The 15,970-nt window shown below is 35.4% G+C and overlaps 1 protein-coding gene across 1 annotated transcript in view; it reads right to left on the minus strand.

The window, feature by feature from the left end:
- CCDC148 (coiled-coil domain containing 148) overlaps positions 1-15,970 on the minus strand; it is a 324,753-nt gene that overhangs the window by 227,007 nt on the left and 81,776 nt on the right. Inside the window, exons 2-3 of the mRNA XM_055120683.1 lie at positions 8,247-8,365; positions 526-629 (exon numbers count right to left, since the gene is read on the minus strand). Coding sequence (XP_054976658.1) covers positions 526-629; positions 8,247-8,365 — 223 coding nt within the window. The remainder of the gene's footprint in view (positions 1-525; positions 630-8,246; positions 8,366-15,970) is intronic.

Genomic DNA, 15,970 nt, shown 5'->3' on the forward strand with positions numbered 1-15,970 from the left:
TGTACCCAGGGTTACTCTTGAGAACCTTGGGGAACAATTTGGGGTGCTGGGGATGGTAACCTGGTCAGCCATATACAAGGCAAGCACCTTAATCTATCCTGGTATTCATTTATTGAAAGTATTAACATATCTCCTTCCTGCTGTCTTATAATATAATTGTGAATATCATGGAATATTTGCCCCAAGAAGTTTATTGCTTCATAGAGGAAGCATATATGTAAATAAGACATTATGTTCCAATGTGCTAAGTTTAATATAAATAAAGCCAAGTATATGTAGGAATATGGAGGAATAAATGATTCAAATATAGATGATCTATTAATTTTACTGTAAGGAAAGCAAAAGTGGTATTAACCTATTTTTATATCTAAACTTGAACAAATTTGTTGAAGGATTTTAATTTGACTTATATTCAAACTTTAAGTCCAAATTTTGATTGAATGATTTTTATTAACATGGAAAGTTTAAAATATCCAACTAGATAAAGGTCACTCATGTTCTATTAAAATTTTTCTGATTTCTTACCTGATTGCCTTTAATCTTTGGTATTCCTGCCACCATACTTGTTTGTGTTGTTTTATTAACATTTGTTCCTTAGATATTTTTGATGTCTGCACTGTTTTTCTTATCTAGAATTAAATGAAAAAAGAAACATGTCAATGTTTTTCAAATACATTCTCCACAACAGAAATGCTAATATATATTTTCTAAGTTAATACCTTTTTTCCCCAATCCTATCAGTGTATCAACCAACGTAAAAGTCAGTTTAAAATTAGAACTATGCCACAATACAAGGACAGGCAGGGGTGGGAACTGTTTGAAATTCTAACCATTTAAGACTGTTCCTTATGTATGTTTAAGACAAACTGAAATGTGAAGCAATTCTATTTCCATACATATAATACATAATACCTTAATTCCCATAAACCTAGATAAAAATTGAGGGGGTATTTTTGGGGGCCACACCCAGCTGTGTTCACAGATCATCCCTAGAGAGGCTAATGGGAATATATACGGTGTTGGGGATCAAACCTAGGTTCATTACATGCAAGACAAATGCCTAACCCACTGTATTATCTTTCTGGTCCAACCTGAGAATACTAAAAGACACACACACACACACACACACACACACACACACACACACCTTTCCTACCATGTATCAGGAATATCATTATTACTATTTTAAGAATGAGAATACTTAAGTTGAGAGAGATTAGAGACTTGGTCAGTATCATAAAGCTTACTATAAACATAAATATTACATAAAAATTTAGTATTCACATAGGTTTTACATCTGATCTCTTAGCATAAAGTAAAAAGCCATTGGCTAAGAGGTCAGAGACCTGGAAATAGGACCTTGGAGAAAAAATTTAATCTTTAAACACTATGATATTGTAAAAGTTATTTGGGACAAGTATTTATTTTACTTACTTCATTTTTATAAATTATGTGGTAGAGGGGCCAGAGAGGTAGTACAGCTGGTAGGTGTTTGCCTTGCATGTGCCCTACCCGGGTTCAATTCTAAGCACTCCATATTATTCCTTGAGCACTGACAGGGGTGATCCATGAATATAAAGCCAAGAGTAAGAGTAAGCTGGGTATGGTGAAGGAAAGAAAGAAAGAAAGAAAAAGAAAGAAAGGAAGGAAGGAAGGAAGGAAGGAAGGAAGGAAGGAAGGAAGGAAGGAAGGAAGGAAGGAAGGAAGGAAGGAAGGAAGGGAGAGAGAGAGAAAGAAAGAAAGAAAGAAAGAAAGAAAGAAAGAAAGAAAGAAAGAAAGAAAGAAAGAAAGAAAGAAAGAAAGAAAGAAAGAAAGAAAGAAAGAAAGAAAGAAAGAAAGAGAGAGAGAGAGAGAGAGGAAGGAAGGAAGGAAGGAAGGAAGGAAGGAAGGAAGGAAGGAAGGAAGGAAGGAAGGAAGGAAGGAAGGAAGGAAGGAAGGAAGGAAGGAAGGAAGGAAATTATGTAATAGGTAAGAGAGATAGCTCAATGCAGAAGTCCAGGGTTCAATTCTCAACACCACATGGTCCCCAGAGAAATAATAGAGTGAATAGGATGCTTGCCTTGCTGATACAGGTTCTATCCCTGGTACCCCATATGGTCTGTCCTCCAAGCCCTCCAGGAATGATCCCTGAGTGCAGAGTCAGAACTGAGCACTGCTGGTGTGACTCCAATATAAAAAAAAATTATGTAGTACTGAAACCCAAAGTTTCAAATAAAAAATTTCCCCAAAGTAAAAAATAAAAATCAGAGACCATGGAATATCATATAGTCATGCTTCCTCCAGCTGTTGTTAATCCTGACATTGTTTCACAGTCTCTGTCTCCTCAATTCCATAATCTGTCTGTTCATTTGCATTCATTTTCTGCATTAAAGGCCCTCTATTTTATTTATTTTTAATTAATTAATTAATCAAATCACTGTGAGATAGACCCTTACAAAGCTGTTCATGATTAGGTTTCATTCAGTGTTTCAGCACCCATCCTTCCACCAGTGTACATTTCCCAGCACCAGTACCAATGCCCCCAGTTTCCTTCCCATCACCCCCAACCCCACCCCAGTCTGCATCTATGGAAGACATTTCTCCTTCTCCTTCTCTCTCTCTCTCTCTCTCTCTCTCTCTCTCTCTCTCTCTCTCTCTTTCTTTCTCTATCCCTCTCCCCTCTCCCTCTCCCTCTCCCTCCCTCCCCCACCTCCTCCCTTTTGGACATTGTGGTTTTGCAATACAAATACTGAAATGTTGTTGTGTGCATCCCTTTACCTACTTTCAACACTCAGTTCTTGTCCAGCATGATCATTTCCTCATTCCAACTATTATTGTCGTACTAAGACCCCTCTACTTTAAATCTCCAGTAGATAACCCTTTTCTGGCTAGTCTCTGGCTAACATTCATGTATACTCTAAATCATGTATTTCATATCAATACTTTTAAGCATCTACATAGTGCTCTTTGTTAATCAGATATTTCATTTATGAAATTATGCATATTTTACATTTTTCTCTGTTACTCAACTACTTCATACCCTGAAAGTTTTAACAGATTTATATGAGGATATAAAATCTTCAGGAGATATGTTCTGAAAAAATTCTTTATAATGCATGCTATTTCGAGTTGTCATTCACTGATTACTTTAACCTTGAGTTTATCTTTTCGCTATTCTGGTTTTACTGATTCAAAATTTGTTATATAAAAAATTATATTACCCAAAGACTACTTTAAAAAATATGAACTCAAAGTCAAATCTTTTCCTCAGGCAGTCTGAAGTGTGTAACAATGACGAAATTGGGGGGAAAGGCACATTTAAACATCAACAGGATACTGGAGGAAAATACACAGTAATCTCTATTTCATCTGCTGAAAAAAATCAAAAGCAGAAAGTGTTTCTAAAATCTGACACTCTAGTGTTTGTTTTATGAATACTTTAAATTCATTCAAGCTATTTGAAATCCATAGTTTCTAAAGTTTGTTGCAGCAGACACAACTTTTTAAATTAGATTTTTTGACACATTTGCTCCATGTTGTACAAAAAAATTACAACACTTTGGTGAAAGATGTAGACACATTTTTATAGCTTAAAGAAATCAATGCTTCTGCCTTTGGGCCCAGGGAAAGACCAATTAGGTAGCCAATAAATATCAAAATAATACTACTCTTTTCACAATTCACTTTCAAAATTTTGCAGAACATTCTGATATTTTGTAATTCACTCATTCACTTCACTTCTATCCTCAGGCTAAAAGTGAAGAAAAGATCTTGAAAAAAAGGTTTTTTAATTGTATCTGGGCCAGAGCAATGAGATATTAACAGCCAGTTGGACATCTGCCCTGCACTTGGACCACCTGGGTTGCATCCCCATGTCAAATGATACTACCAGGCTAAAATCAATAAAATCTCTACTGTACAAAACTATAAAGATAAACAATATAATTTCTTCAAAAAGTTGTCAGGATATAAAACAATGGAGACATCTTTGAAAAATCTAGTGACAAACTATGGGACATATTGGAGTGTTTAAATAAACTTTAGTACTGTAGCACTGTCGTCCCGTTGTTCATCAATTTGCTTGAACGGGCAACCGTAACATCTTTATTGTGAGACTTGTTATTACTGTTTTTGGCATATCAAATATGCCATGGTACCTTGCCAGGCTCTGCCATGTGGGATACTCTCGATAGCTTGCCAGGCTCTCCGAGAGGGACGGAGGAATTGAACCCGGGTTGGCTACGTGCAAGGCAAACAGCCTACTCACTGTGCTATCGCTCCAGTAAATAAATTTTAGAGAAAAAAATAGAAGACCATTATGGAATTTTAATACTGAATGACTATTTGAAATTACTAAAAATGTAATATTTTAATGGCAATGGAATTACAGGATTTGGAGGTTTTGAACTCTAATCACTTAGACATGCATGCTGAAATATGTATGTTTGCTTCAAAATTGTTTGGTACTGTGGGGAGTTGTAGGTGGGAGTATAAAGGAAACAATGTCCAAGAGTTGGTCATTGAAGCTACATAATATTCTCTGGAGGTTAATGACACCATCATACAAATTAGCATATATAATTACAATTTCCTCTAACATTTAAAAAAAAAGATTTAGTAAATGAAAATTTGACTTGTACAAGAAGAAATATTTCATTTTTGAAAGGAAAAAATATTCAAATAAAAATATTTACAGGGCCAGAAAGATTCCTCACAGGGGTGGCACGCATGCTTTGCATACACAAGACCCCAAGTTAGATTCCCAGCTCTGCCTAGTACTCTGGGCAGGGTTGGGTGTAACCCTGTCTCCAAGCATGGCTGGGGATGTCCAAAAATTAAATGTATCTTTTACACTTAAGTCATAATTGAATAGTTAATATATAATGCAGACAAAAATTGGCCTGTTTTCAACCGAAATCTATGTTTGACATCAAGTTACCATCTCTAAAAATGAACCCTAAATGTCCTCTTTGTATCTTATCTGGCATCTCAAAACTTGGGCATGGTAAATGACATACTAATTATATTGGTGAAATAATATCTAATCAATGATACCAGTAATGTAAGCTAAGCACATCTTCTGATTTTGTTGATCTTGGGCTTGAGCAAGGAGAGGTATCCACCTATGACAATACTCAAGGGATGCCATATGCAGTGCCAAGGATTGAACTGGGACCAACCACTTGGAAGGGAAGATAAACACCTTCACCACTCTATTATCGCTCCAGCACTCTGACTTTGTTACAATTATTTTTAACCTTTTTTCAAATATTGTATTTTAGTTCAATGGTATTTAAAGCTTGTATTCTAGCTTTAAGCTCAAAGCAAAGTTCACAATCTGTTATTTGGTTTAAGCATGTTTATATTTACATTGCAAAATACATAATTAACAATGATTATTAAATCTATTAATCTAAATACAAAAATTGAGCAAATTTAATTTGCAAAATAAGTAGAGGGCTGGACTAATATATATAACATTAAGAAGAATAAAATATTAAGTCCAACACATTTTATTAAAATATAAATAACAATGAATAATAATATATTATCAAATCATCATAATTCTGATTGCTATAAATGAGTATATAACATTCATTACACTAAAAAACAAATACTTTTAGATTTGTATTTCATTTCTAACTATCTAATTCTCTTTAATCCATACTCTTTCATAAAAAGGTCCCATTTGGGAATTGTGCATATCTTACAAAGAAAAAATCAAAAGTAAAATGTCAATTTGCCATCTCTAAATTAAATAAATTTTAATCTCATTTTAAATCATGTACAAAAATATTCATCTTCAATACATATTCCTAATCCAGATACAATAAAAATTAAAATTCTGGCAACACATATGATTCTCCAAGCCAGTGAGGAGTGAATCCATAGTGAAGAGACAGGAGTAATCCTTGAGTACCATTGGGTATGGCACAAAAACCGAAAGAAAAAGAAAAGCTCATTGAATAACAGCTACTGATCATGATCCATATTCAATAGTTGAAAATATTTTTTAATGTTCCAAGCAGTGAACTATAGACACGTTATTTCTAAAAATTATGTAACTAAAAAGTGTCTCCCTGAATTATATTATGCTATGAACAACAACGACAGATTAGTGCTGCTGTTTAAAATGCCAGTTAAAATAGTGATCATCTATATAATCCGTGTATACTCTCAGTGACTAGAGAAGTAATCTACCAACTGATAGTGCTAAAAAATTATTATCCCTTCACTTAACGTCAAACTTTAAACCATAATTAAAACTTTAAATTTGCTTACTTTCATAGTGATTTCAATATCAAAGAGAATTTCATTTTAACCAAATACTGATTTTTAATGCTCAATCATTTCAAAATCAGCCAAATGTCTTTTTTTTTTTTTTTTTGCTTTTTGGGTCACAACTGGCGATGCACAGGGATTTCTCCTGGCTCATGCACTCAGGAATTACTCCAGCGGTGCTCGGGGGACCATATGGGATGCTGGGAATCGAACCTGGGTTGGCCGAGTGCAAGGCAAACGACCTACCCACTGTGCTATCTCTCCAGCCCCAAAATGTCTTTTTAGAAGGTTGAATGGATGCATGGGTGGATGTAGAGACAGAGAGAGAGAGAAATAGGGAGGGGGAAGAGAGAAAGAGAAAGGACATAATAATAGAAAATACATGGCTATCTACATACACATTCCCATAGTGAAAGGGGTACAGCAAAATTTTTTGTTATACTATCTTTATTGAAACAATATCTTGGAAAAACTATTAATATATGTTAAAATATACAAAGCATTTACTTTTTTGGCCTAGAGACTCTAATCATGGAGTGGAGAGCTCTAAAGTAGAAAAAGTGTCTGTGTAGACAACAATTTGTTATATCGCAAAATAGGACAAATTTTAGACTCTCCAAACAATAATAGTGAGTTTTGTTGAAATATTGTATGCAATCAAAGTGAAAGTAAAGTGAAATTTATTAGTTACACAGACGGGGGAGGGCTAAGAGTGGGGGGGCTAGGGGCGTGGGGGGGTTAGGGGTGTGGGGGGGGCGGGGTGGAGCTATACTGGGATTCTTGGTGGTGGAATATGAGCACTGGTGAAGGGATGGGTATTCGAGCATTGTATAACTGAGATTTAAACCTGAAAACTTTGTAACTTTCCATATGGTGACTCAATAAAAAATTTAAAAAAAAATAGGACAAATTTTTTAAAAAATCAGTAAGTACAGCAGGGTAGGTGCTTGCCTTGCATACAGTCCACTCAGGTTTGATCCCCAGCATTTCAAATGCTCCCCTGAGCACCACCAGGAGTAATTCCTGAGTGTAGGAGCACTGTGCACTGCCGATGTGGCCTCCAAAGAAATCAAGATATTGACAATAAAAATTAAGAAACGAGATTTAACAGAACAATGTTACCTATAATGAAGTCTATCACTTGCACTGGAGAGAAACACACTAAGTGATATAAAATCCTAAAATAATGTGTGAATAATTTACATATCCCTTTTATATCTAGTCCAGGTTCACCTTTTCTTGCAGTGGGTACATAGCTGAACAAAAAGGAAAATTCTAGATGTGAGAGGCACATAAAGCATATTTGAATGCTGTTGCAGAAAGGGCTTATAATCAGTTGAGAGTCTATGGCTGGTACTAGAATGTTTTATTTTTCAGGTTAATTTGGACATTGTTGGAAGACAATGAAATAGCTCTTTCTAAAAGCAAATTGATTTAGACCATTAAAGTTTTTGAAAAATAAATGAGTAGAGAACAAACTATATAGCACAATGTTTAAAAGCGTTTCTAAAATGTTAGCTGCTATTCGTTATTAGTAATACTTGGAAGATTTTTAAAACTATGTTATTTTCACATAAACATTGTAAAGGGACTGGAGCGATAGCACAGCAGGTAGAGCGACCCAGATTCGATTCCTCTGCCCCTCTTGGAGAGCCCGGCAAGCTACCGAGAGTATCTCGCCTGCATGGCAGAGCCTGAAAAGCTACCTGTGGCGTATTCAATATGCCAAAAACAGTAAGAACAAGTCTCACAATGGGGACATTACTGGTGCCCGCTCAAGCAATTGATTAGCAATGGTATGACAGTGATGACAGTGACAGTGATACAGAACATTGTAAATATTTTTGAAATAGTGAAATATTTAGAATCCGTTAGAAAATCTAAATAAAAGACTACATGTATAACAGAAAAAACATTGTAAATATCACTATTCTTCCTAGCAATTTAATTTTTCAAAACTAGAGCACACATACACAATTTCTAACCTTTAATTCAGTGGAGAGAGAAGATAATTTTGCTTCTTTTAATGCACGCAACTGCTGATAGTCTACTGGTTTATGTTTTGTGCTTCTGATTCCATATTTTGTAATGAAAAGCTGATTATCTGTTTTATCAAGAATTAAAAAAAATGACAAAATGAGTTAAGACAGCATGTTAACTTCAAGAGTTATTTTTAAATGTTTAAAACAAATAAGACATTACAAGATTTATAATATATTTAAACTTATCTATAAAAAAAATATTAAACTGCTATCCATATATAAAAAATTATTTCTAAAGGGGTAAAATAGGTATTTCCACTTAAGTTTGTATACTGAGAGCTTTCAAAACATATATCAATATAAAATATGACCATTTTCAAATCACTATTCGAATGTGTAAGAAATCAACTTTGAACATTTTATTATGATATTGTTAGAAAGGAAAATAGATTTCTAAAAATCATAGTTGAATTTCTAACTTAGAAAACTGAAATAATCAAAATTACATTTGAAAAAAATAGAGAAATAAAGAATGCATGTGGGACAAATAAGATTAAAATTATATAAAATGCTTGGACACTCTCCATCCAAACAAGTATCCTTGTTGAGCATGACTTCTATTATTTTGAAAAGGTAAAACATAGAGGGTATTCTAAGTAAAAGCACAAAATATAATGATCTGAGTAGTTTTTAGTGAATGAACATACTTTGGGAAGCCATAGAGATATTACCAGGGTTAAGGTATTTGTCTTGTATGAAACTAACCCCAGTTCAATCCTTGGAACTGCATGATCTCAAAGCACTGCCAAGAGCAACCCCTGAACACAGTCAGAAATAGACATCACACCTATGCTGTAGCCCAAATATGGTTCCCCCTTCAAAATAAAAATATACACTTTTGCCTTGATTATATGATGAAGAGCAATTAGTCTGTTACATAGAGTAATTGAGCATTTATGGATCATACTAATATAAGAAAACTTCAAAAGATTTAAGGGTAAATTTAGGAAAGGATAGTGTTTCTAGACACATTGCAAGGGAAGTAGGAAAGCTTCAATGTGACCACCCTAATAAATGAGCTTACCTTTACTAAAAGTCTGAAAATAAACATTCTGACTTTTCCTGCTTCCCTTCCCTTTTTGTTGCTATCATTGTTGCACTGACCAGGGAGGTTGTCAATGGTTGGTTGTGATGCTTACACTCTTAATTGTGGTGCTCACTAGGAGTTGGATAACTTCCGTATTGTGTACAAATCACAGTCTAGTGCGTCCCACAATTGCTTTTCCACTTTTTCTTAATCTACTTTGAAAGCACATGCTTCCAAGGAGAATAGAAAATTTAAATGCCCCTGGGGAGAGGGTCATAAGATAAAGTAAATGAGAGAAATGACAAGAAACAATAGCATAGAGAGTGGTAGAAAACACTCAAAATGGAACATCTATGTCTAAAGATAATCAAATACATTTTTAAAAAACTTAGATACTAGACAAATAAAACAGGTCCTCAAAATAAATCTAAGTTGTGTCTAGTAACTAGTCAGTTCATGTATTCTGGTTCACAGTATCTAGTCTCTAGTTTTCATTTCATTCTCCTACCTATAGTTGGGACTGGAGCTATAGCGCAGTGGTTGGGCTTTCGCCTTTCACGCGCGCGACCCGAGTTCGATTCCTCCGCCCCGCTACCGAGAGTATCGAGCCTGACAAGCTACCCGTGCCGGCTCAAACAAAATCGATGAGCAACGGGATGACAGTGACAGTGACCTATAGTTGAAATATCCAAGATGGCCGTCCCTAGCGAGGCAACCTGTGATTGCAAATCTGAGGCTCTGAAGCAAAATACTTTCTGCAGATTCCCTTTTGGTTACCTTAGTCCAACTCTGATTAATTCCTTTCTTTTTTCCGATAAATTTATTAAAGAAAAGCCATAAAGCTCTCCAATGCTTTCACACTTTTGCATAGTTCTAATTTTAATTCTGACCATACAGCAAATACATTCAAACACATTCTAGAAATCAAAGTTGCAAACAGAAGCAAATCTATCAAAATGAAACCTAGTTTATTTCCAACTACACAGAAGAGCAAGGTAGACCAAGTGGTCTACCAACTTTATTATTTATAAAACGCCATAGACAATTGTTATCTTTAGTGTGAGAGTATATGTCTTGCACATATGAGACCCTAGGTTCAATTCTTAGGACCAAATAATAACAATGATCTCATCATCATTTCAAGAATGTGTAAAGCCTCTGAACTAAGGAATTATCACATAGGTTATCATAAAGTTGATGTGTGCTATTTTTTATTATCATTATCATTACTGGGTTTTTGGATCACACCTGATAACATTCAGAGCTTAACCCTGGCCCTGTGTCAGGATCCCTCCTGATAGTGATAAGGGAACCATAGGTGGTTCCAGGGATCAAATCAGATTCCATTGCATGCAAGGCAAGAGCTTTAACTGCTGTATACTCTCCAACCTCAATTTTGGTTTGTTTTTGTTTTTTTTGCTTTTTGGGTCACACCCGGCAATGCACAGGGGTTACTCCTGGCTCTGTGCTTAGGAATTACTACTGGCGGTGCTCAGGGAACCATATAGGATGCTGGGAATTGAACCCGGGCCGATCACAAGCAATTGTGTTATTTCTTATACAAAAAAAGTTAGATAGTAAGATAATAGTCTCCTAAGAAAATAACTTACCCTAATTTCCCAGATTAACAATTGAGATGATTGAGGCCCTTAAAAAATAACCAAGATCATGGAGAAATTTGGACCAAAATATCATATTCATAACAAAATTCTCTGAAAAATGAAGGTTTGTTTCATAATGAATGTGGAAGCCAAATCTAGTTTGAGTCAATATCATCTGGCAACAAGTTTGAACCAAACTGAATTTTATCTTATTTAACATGAACATTCATTTAATTTGTTCAAAAGCATTAATGTATTTATTTATGGGTGCTCTAAGCATCACCCATTTTTTAATTTATTTTTTATTAATGAATAACCATGAGTTACAGTTACAAACTTATGAACTTTCATGTTTGCATTTTGTTTATATCCCTCCACCAGTGCCCAGTCCCCTCTCCCAATGTTCTCAGTATCCCTCCCACCCCATCCCCCCACCCCACCCCAACTCTGTGGCAGGGCATTCCCTTTTGTTCTCTCTCTCCTTTTGGGTGTTGTGGTTTGCAACAGAGGAACTGTGTGGCCATCGTGTTTGGTCTATATCCTATTTTCAGCATGCATCTCCCATGCCGTGCGGGTCGACCCTCAAACCACACTTTACCTGGTATTCCCTTCTCAATGTGAGCTGCCCCTTCCTCCAGCGTGTGGGGCCAGCATCCAAGCCTTGGAGCCAACCTCCTGGTACTTTTCTCTACTATTCTTGGGTCTTAGTCTCCTATTCTGTTATTTTATTTTATATTCCACAGATGAGTGCAATCTTTGTATGTCTGTCTCTCTCTTTCTGACTCATTTCACTTAGCATGATACTTTCCATGTTGATCCACTTATATGCAAAGATCATGGCTTCAGGGGCTGGAGTGATAGCACAGCGGGTAGGGCATTTGCCTTGCACGCGGCTGACCCGGGTTCAAATCCCAGCATCCCATATGGTTCCCTGAGCACCGCCAGGAGTAATTCCTGAGTGCAGAGCCAGGAGTAACCCCTGTGCATCGCTGGGTGTGACCCAAAAAGAAAAAAAAAAAGATCATGGCTTCATCTTTTCTAACAGCAGCATAGTATTCCATTGTGTAGATGTACCAAAGTTTCTTTAACCCATTTTAAGTAACAGAGAGAACACATCTAAAATTTTAAAAACATATTTGGTCCCAAAGACTCCCAAGGAGAATTCTGAAACTATTTTAAAACATTTCCTTATTTTCAAACAAGTCTGTATCATCTTGGCCACTTCAATATTCATATTTCTAGAGAAAAATTCAACACTACTTCAGACTATTATATAAACGCTTTTGGCTGAGTAGCAGCTACTTGAACAAAATTTTTCATATTACATCATTTAAGAGTGCTTAGTTTTAGAAATTATTCTATAGTCACATTATGTTACAGTTTAAAAACTGCTTATGAGGTTAATCAAAATACTAAGCCTTTTTGATCTACTTAATTACTAAAAATATTTTAAAATAACATATTTTATGATAATTTTTCTGAGTACAGAAGAAATTCTGATATAAAATATAATATTTTGCAATAGCTAGAGAATTAAGAAAAAATTATATGAATTTAATATTTATAGACTTTATACAGAATATCTAGACTTATAAAAATACAAGATCTTATTAATATCTATGGAGTAGAACAATCAGAACTTATCTAGTAATGAGAAAGAAGAGCAGAAAATTTATTTCCATAATAAGGAAATCAACTTACATTGTCAAAGTTTGTATTCTCTTTCCAAAGGAAATTTCTTTTAATTCACTGAGGGCTAAAATGTCAATTGTATTTAGGCTTGACTTTGTACAACATATGGGAAGTTAGTGAACTCTAAACTGCTTAACTGTCTTGTTATGTAAATGGGAAAATCATTCCAAGACCAAGTTTTCTAAGGTGACAGAAATTCTCCCAGGTCAAATAAGTGAAAACATTACTTATCTGAGGAAATATCTTCGATAAAGCTTTTAAATGGGCTGGAGCGATAGCACAGCGGTTAGGCTTTCGCCTTTTATGCTGCCAACTAGAGTTCTATTCCTCTGCCCCTCTCGGAGAGCCTGGCAAGCTACCGAGAAGTATCGAGCCCTCAAGGCAGAGTCTGACAAGCTACCCCTGCATATTGGATATGCCAAAAACAGTAACAATAAGTCTCTCAATGAGAGACATTACTGGTGCTCGCTCAAATAAATTGATGAGCAACGGGATGACAGTGATAGTGACAATGAAAGCTTTTAAATATGAAATATTTTTGATGACATGAAGTATTAGTTCAAGGAATAAGACCAAATTATTCAAGCAGAATTTTTCAATATCCAGAATTTTTTTGTTGTTGCTGTTTTTCTGGTTTGGGTACCATACCTGTGTGACTGGGGGATCATGCAGTGCCAGGGATTGAACTCTGGGCACTCACATGAAAAGTCTGTGCCTCAATCCTTTCGGCCATTTCCCTGCATCTTTTAAATTCTAAGCAGAATGATTCATATTACTTCCATTAATGGAAATATGCATTGTGATTAGCATAAGCTAATGGAACCAAAGATAAACTATTAGAACTAATAAAAACAGTTAAATGAAATGCTCCCTTACATAATAAACATCTCTGAATAAGTTCAGCCAAAATTAATTCAATCAAAAAAGTAACCAAAAGAACAAAACCAAAAGAATTAGATTCCCTAAGTCTAAGACTGCCTAAAAGGTTTGTAGAACTCACACTTTAAAAAATCCACAAAAGCGTCTTAAGAGAAATAAAACTTGAAATGAGAGAAACAATTCTATTTCTGTGCACCAAATAATTAAGAACAGTTGCAGTATCTAGATAGTAAGAATACAGTTCATTTTGATTTCTTTTTACTTCAGCAAAATGTCTCTTTATTTTATAGTGGGATAAAAAGCACTTTTAAAACTCTAGGCAAAAAAAAAAATCTAGGCAGGACATATTTATTACACTAACTATTGGAGGAAATGCTACACTAGAATCCACATTCTTTTTTTTTTCCTTTTGCAAAAATATGTATTTTGTGCTATGTGTTGCACACTTGGTAGATAGAGGTCGATCTGAAAAATACATTGTCCTTTTTGTCATTTATAATTTAAGTGAGGAAATAAGTAGAGGGTAAGCAGAGGAAGAGTCACAATTAGCTAAATATATGAAAAATAGGATAATGAAAAAGGACTAGAAGGAATGTCTTCCTCAGTCTTCAGTTGGTCGTGAAAACTTTGTGGAGAAGGTGAGGCTTCTTTTTTTAAAAATTTATTTGTTTTTTAATTAGTGAGTCACAGTGAGGGTACAGTTACAGATTCACACATTTTTGTGTTTGTTTTTCCCTCATGCAATGTTTAAGAGCCCACCCCGCCGCCAGTGTCCATTCTCCACCACCCATGAACCAAATATCCCTCCCACCCCCCAGTCCCATCCCCCCACCCCACCCAGCCTCTGTAACAGGGCATTCCAATTTGGTATCTCTCTTTCCTTTTGGGTCTTGTGGTTCCAAATAAGGGTATTGAGTGGTCATCCTGTTCAGTCTCTAGTCTACTTTCAGCACGCATCTCCCTTCCCGTGCAGGATCTCCAAACACATATTACTTGGTGTTCCCCTCTCTATCTTGGATGACTTTCCCCCAGTGTGTGAGGCCAGCTTCCAAGCTATGGAGCCAACCTCCTGGTATTATATACTACTGTTCTTGGGTATTAGTCTCCAACTCTGTTGTTCTATATTCCACAGATGAGTGCAATCTTTCTATGTCTGTCCCTCTCTTTCTGGCTTATTTCACTTAGCATGATACTTTCCATGTTGATCCATTTATATGCAAAGTTCATGACTTCATCCTTCCTAACTGCTGTATAGTATTCCATTGTATAGATGTACCAAAGTTTCTTTAAGCAGTCATCTGTTCTCGGGCACTCGTTTGTTTTTTTTTTCCCACCCCTGGGCACTCGGGTTTTTTCCAGAATCTGGCTATTGTAAACAGTGCTGCGATGAACATATAAGTGCAGATATCATTTAGACTATACATTTTTGTTTCTCCAGGATATATTCCCAGAAGTGGTATTGCTGGATCAAATGGAAGCTCAATTTCCAATTTTTTGAGAATCGTCCATATTGTTTTCCAAAGGGGCTGGACCAATCGGCATTCCCACAAGCAGTGGAGAAGGGTCCCCTTCTCTCCACATCCTCTCCAACAGGGATTGCTTTTGTTCTTTTGGATGTGTGCCATTCTCTGTGGTGTGAGGTGGTATCTCATGGTTGTTTTGATTTGCATCTCCCTGATGATTAGTGATGCAGAGCATTTTTTCATGTGCCTTTTGGCCATTTGTACCTCCTCCTTGGAAAAGTTTCTGTTCATTTCTTTGTCCCATTTTCTGATGGGGTTGGATGTTTTCTTCTTGTAGAATTCAACCAGTGCTTTATATACCCTTGATATCAACCCTTTATCAGATGGGTATTGGGTGAATATCCTTTCCCATTCTGTAGATTGCCTTTGAATAGAATCCACATTCTTGATGAAACAAATGGCTTAGATAATGTAAAAAATCCTTTAAGATGTTAGCTTATACATAAGAATATATAAGCTTATATATAAGAATAATTTTATACATTGATACTGAATTGATTTATTTCTAAATTGTCTTTTTCTACTCGAAGAGGGAATCTCTTAAATACATTCATAGATTTTCATAGATTTTCAAATAACATGATAAAGCTAACATATTAATAAGATCATTTTAATGCTCTATGGAAAGTAAATAGATGAATTTTTCATTATTAAATAATTTATTAAAGGAATTGCTAAAAAATTAAAATAAATAAAATAAAAATCATAAACAAGTCTCACAATGGAGGCATTACTGGTACCTGCTCGATCAAATCGATGAGCAATGGGATGACAGTGTTACAGTGATGGTAAAAATTAAAATTTTTCTTATGAAGTTAACATTTAGGTTTCGCTCTCTTTATCTAAAGCTAGAGAATTTCTAAGAAATCTTTCATTAACCAAAATGGTATAAGATGAGACAAAGACAGTAGCTCAAAGGACTGGAGCACATGCTTAATATGCACA

The sequence above is a fragment of the Sorex araneus genome, chromosome X (assembly GCF_027595985.1).
Source record: "Sorex araneus isolate mSorAra2 chromosome X, mSorAra2.pri, whole genome shotgun sequence".
In the NCBI taxonomy this organism is placed as follows: Eukaryota; Metazoa; Chordata; class Mammalia; order Eulipotyphla; family Soricidae; genus Sorex; species Sorex araneus.